This window comes from Plectropomus leopardus, unplaced genomic scaffold (assembly GCF_008729295.1).
Source record: "Plectropomus leopardus isolate mb unplaced genomic scaffold, YSFRI_Pleo_2.0 unplaced_scaffold2628, whole genome shotgun sequence".
Taxonomy (NCBI): Eukaryota; Metazoa; Chordata; class Actinopteri; order Perciformes; family Serranidae; genus Plectropomus; species Plectropomus leopardus.
Window position 1 is genome coordinate 1 of NW_024628579.1, and position 5288 is coordinate 5288.

At 41.1% G+C, this 5288-nt stretch overlaps 1 protein-coding gene across 1 annotated transcript; it reads right to left on the reverse strand.

Annotated features, from left to right (window-relative positions):
- Positions 1–251: 251 nt before the first annotated feature.
- LOC121966907 (golgin subfamily A member 6-like protein 22) lies at positions 252–4940 on the reverse strand (the record flags this gene model as incomplete). The annotated part of the gene is made up of 9 exons (XM_042516976.1): positions 252–335; positions 442–614; positions 722–809; positions 1391–1464; positions 1855–1970; positions 2101–2204; positions 3615–4039; positions 4607–4724; positions 4830–4940. Coding segments are annotated over 9 exons (1293 nt in total), but the record flags the coding sequence as incomplete, so codon positions are not given.
- Between the last annotated feature and the right edge of the window lie 348 nt (positions 4941–5288).

The following is a 5288-nucleotide window of genomic DNA, read 5'->3' on the forward strand; positions in this document are numbered from 1 at the left end:
TTTTTTTTTGGCAATTCTATATTAGGATATTTTTGGCTGTTTTTTTTGACAATGTATGCTATGACATGCTCAACATGCTATACTTTGTGGTTTTCTTTTGTATTTTTCAGAAATGTTAAATTTTTTTTGACATACTATACTATGTAATTTCCGACTAAGATGACAGAAAGTAGTTTTATATGCCGTCAAAAATGAGCCAAGATGCCACCATGTTGTCAGTGTTGACATGTCTGCCTCGTGTCTTTACACACCTGAGAACTGAAGACAGATCTCAGACCAGCTGTCCACAGGTACAAAGAGTCGTCCTCCTCATCTGTCCCCTCCCTGCTGTCCTCCTACACAAACACATCAAACAGCAATTAAAATCAATACAGCTACATTCACATAAAATATAGATTTTATTATTGATTTATTGATCAACTCTTGCATGTTAAGACGTACATCCTCTTTCTCACTAAGCTTCTCATGTTTCTTTCGTAGTCTCTCCTCTTCCATCTTTAACTCCTCCTTCAGATGTTCAAGCCCCTCCTCCTGGATTTTTAGCTCCTCCTCCTGTTTGTTAAGCCCCTCCTCCTTGTGGATCAGCTGTTTCTCTCTCTGCAACAGTTCCTCTTCTGATCGATCAGATTCGAACACAGAAACATCTACTTTTAAAACACGCGAGTGTGAAATAAAAAATATCGGAAAGTATCTGCAGCACCATGAATAAGTGATGACTGACTGAGCTGCTGCTGCGCTGTGAGGCGGCGCCCCCTGTCCTCCAACTGACACACTGCAGCTCTGACTTCCTGCTGTCCGACACACACCACCTGAGACAGGATCGACTGATTACACGCAACCCGAAGGTAACAGCTTTGATACTTCATAAACTGATAAGTCATTTCTGAGCAAATATGCCAACAATTCTCTAGTTCCAGCGTCAGAAGTGTGAATAAATGCTTGTCTGTCTTTCATGATACTGAACCAATTTCTTTGAAATCAACATTTTGGTCAGAAAAAAAACAACAAGAAATCTGAAGACATCGCCTTCAACCCGAGCCTAAAACAGTGAAAAGTGTTGTTTTAGCAACAATACGGATGATTAAAAACTGGCATCCTTGTTGTGTACTCTTCAGACTTAATACTTAAAGTTACTCACTACACGTGAAATGATTAACGATGCTTTTGTTATGTAGCCGACCTGAAAATGTGTGAAGGATGTTTTGTTATTTATGTGCTGACAGACGTGTGTACATAACATATTATTTAAGTTATTTTACATGTTTGTACTGGAACGTTTCAGTCAGTTGTGTTTCCATGTTTCTGTGTCAGTGAGGATCGTACTGATATGCTGTGTCTGAAGTGTGTGTGTGTGTGTGTGTGTGTGTGTGTGTGTGTGTGCGTGCCTCACCTGTTCCAGGGTCTGCAGGTATTTCTTCCTCTCCTCCACGCGATCACTGAGCAGAGACAACAGCTCTGCGTTCTCTGAAACACAAACAGGACGTGGTCTTTGTAAAACAATATGTAGATTCATAAAATGTCATAAAAGGTGAACTTTTTAAAGACCAACTGTACCGACGTTTTTCATGATGTCTGATGACATTTGACAATATGACTTCATTTGACTGACAACTTTCTGAAGTGGCGATTTAAGATTTTTCACGACACACTACACTATGACGTTTTGGGTCATTTTCGATGACGGACTCCATCAGGTTTCTTCGTTTAGTTTTTTATGGTTTTTGACAGCACGCTACTACTTTTTCTGATTTTTGACCACATTATATTATAATGTGACTGGCATACTGTAACTTTTTAACCCCTTGTGTCAGTCTATATATACCAGTATATTCTGTGTCAGTGATGACGTCGTACCGTGAAGCTGCTCCTGATTGGCTGCTGTTTCTCGGATCAGTTTCTGAGTCAGAAGCTGAGCCTGGCGGTGCTCCTCCCTCTGTTTGTGGAGCTCCTCCTCCACCGCTGACAGACTCCTGACACACACACACACACACACACACACACACACACACACACACACACACAAAAACGTGTAACATCAGCAAATCGACATCTAGACGAAGTGTCCTGATGGTCTCTACAGACGTGCGCTGATGTTCGTACCTGTCAGCGTGTCTCCGTCTGGCCTCCAGGTGTTTGCACTGCTCCTGCAGGCTGCTCCTCTCCTCCCTCCTCCTGCTCAGCTCCTCCTGCAGCTCCTGCAGCTCCTGCACACCAAACATGAACGCAAACACGGTCGGGCATATCGCTGCATCAGTGTGCTCGTTTTGTCAGCTTGTGTGACTCGGTTAAATGAAAAATAAATAAATAAACAATAAGAGACTGGACTCTGTACGCTTTTTATACTTCATACTGAGAACTTTTGCCATATTTCTGCCAAAAACACACTTCTAGATAATTTATTTAGATTAAAAAACAAGAAAACTAAAAAATAAAAAACAACTCTAAAAGTACTTGTAAAAAATATATATTTAGAATTTTGATAGTATTTTTTAACTGTAATTTTTTTCTTACATTGCGACTTTCTCATAAAACAGAAAGAGACAAAAGAACTAGCCACTAGTTCTCAAGGAAATTACTAGGATGATAAAATAAAAAGAAATCATGATCAGTTTTATTCAAACTCAGCTCAGCGTCTTCTCACTTTGGAAACTCGCGGTTTGAGCCACTAAATTTTTTTTTTGTCTTTTTTTTGTCACCGATAAAAAGATTTAGAGCAAACAAACGTTTCTCCCCTCCATGGTTCCATCTGCGAATGCTCCTGAAATAAAATGACCGTCGCTTTTCCAGCTGGTCGATATTTAAAATCACCAGTGTCTCTGTGTGATTCCTTTTCCGGTGTGACTTCAGTCTCGGACGGTCCAAAAAAACGTGTGACCTCCGACCTATTTACAGTGCCAACTGCACGACCTTGTGTTGCAGCCGTCATATTTTGATCTTTTTTTTTTATTCTATATTTGTTTTTTGATTTTTGCAATGAATCATTTTCTCACTCTGTTAGCGTTATCCACCAAAAGAAATTCCTTTCACGTAAAAAAAAAAAAAAAAGTGTCCGTAAACCGGATTCTGACTTTTTTGTTTTGTGTTTCTGGCTATTGTCTTTCTGAAATAAAAAATGAAAAGGTTCTGATTTTCTTCTTATTTCCAGTGTTCAGGAAAAAAAACACAAACATGACAAGAATTAATCAGAGTCAGAATCGGGTTTTATTGCCGAACTCTCACGCTTACTCAGAATCTGATTCGCTGTTTTGGTGCAAAACGCCGAACACGGAGGACGAATAAAAACAGGAACTTCGAGCAGAAGAAGATTCAAATATAAAAGCAAAAAAAAAAAAAACAAAATGACAAACAGAATATAAAAAACCCAAAATGTTTGTCCAGACAGAAATATTTCAGACTAAGTTAACCCTCGGTGTGCCGCGTAAACAATCCGCCGTTGACTTCCTCTTTCGCTCGTACGTCTTCACATCATCGAGAATCAGGACGAACTTCATCCCATTTCCGGACTTACAGCCACACGCCGCTTTGTTTTCGATCAAATACGAGATTCTTTCACCCGCCTCGTTATCGCTCCGTTACAAAAATACATTTTTGTGATTGAAATATTTCTCACCGACCTGCAGTTCAGGTCGCTGTTCGGTCTTTTCCAGAAGATTCTCTGACGCTTTTCTGTGCGACTCAACTTCCTGCTGCAGCTCAGCCAGCTCGTCCTGCTTCCTGTCCACCTCCTGCTGCTTCCTGTCCACCTCCTGCTGCTTCCTGTTCACCTCCTGCTGCTTCCTGTCCACCTCCTGCTGCTTCCTGTTCAACTCCTGCTGCTTCTTTTCCAGCTCGTCCTTTGTCTTGTCCACTTTGTCCCTCGTCCTGTCCAGCTCGTCCTTTGTCTTGTCCACTTTGTCCCTCGTCGTGTCCAGCTCATCCTGCAGTCTGTCCAGCTGATGCTGCTTCTTGTGGAGCTGCTGCAGGTTGTGGGTGCGTTTGGTTTTCACCTCCTCTAACACCTGCTGCTCTGTGAGGAACTCCTGAAGGAGGCGTTTTAGACCTGGACACACACACACACACACACACACACACACACACACACACACACACAGTCATAATCTGTGATGATGAGGCTGCAGACTCTTCGTCTGCATCAGAGACGATCAAACACGGTTTCGTGTTTCTAAACGGATGTTTTTGTGGAGAAAATCTCAAAATCTGATTTCTGTATTTTTATTTTACTGACAATTTTTAAAGAAAAAAGACTTCAAATGTATGTTTTCTTTTAAAGAGATGGGCCTTTATTAACAGTTTTGTTTTGTTATTTTTAAGATTTTGGCAGTTTTTAAGGAAAGATTGGCTTTTTTATGTATTTATTTTGGGCAAGTTTTAAAGAAAAAATGTTTGATTTCTGTTTTTCTTTTGTGTTTTATTTTTGCAGTTCTTGGAGAATAACCAGAATTAATCCTATCCGTCACAGCCAACAGTGTAAAAACAAGTTTATCATTGGGTTGTCAAATTTCTGGCAGTCCTTGAACACATCGATCACCAACATTTGATCTTATTTTTATGATTTCAGATGATTTTAAGATTGTGTGTGTGTGTGTGTGTGTCTGTGTGTGGTTACCTGCTCTGTGTGTGTTGAGCTCAGACTGCACGGTGATGAGTCGCAGCTCGTCGTCTCTCAGAGCGGAGACGGTGGAGCTCTGCTGACTCAGCAGCGCCTCCTGCTGACTCCTCAGCTCCTGCACAAACACAAACACAATCGTAGCAGAGAGCTCCTCGCTGCTGCAGAGCTGCTGACGGCGTTTATGAGCTCATTTTCTGTCGTATTTGTCTCCTCTGCTCACCTGGACTCCTCTCTGCAGTCGTCGCTCCTCTTCTCTGACCTCCTGCACTCTGTTCACAGCCGTCTGATGCTCCTCGCTCCTCTGAGCCAGCCTCTGCTCCTGCTGCTCCACCTGCAGCCAGGAACACACTCATTTAACCCCTTAGTTCCCGCTTTAATATCACACACACTCGTATCGCTCTGCACACAAAATCTGCTTTTCAGAATCAAGCTTTAAAAAATATTATACATTAATATGATTTTCTTATTTTGTTACATTTATAATTTTGATCAACATCACTCCTAATCATAAATATCAAATATTTATTAATTTTCAGAATTTTAACCCTTTAACTGCCAGATTTGTGTCATGATGCCACCATGTTTTTAGATGAAATAATGACCGATGTTGAGTCTCCTCCTCGTCAGTGTGTGAGTGTAGCTGCTGACAGTCTGGGATATGTCAGTGTGTGAGTGTAGC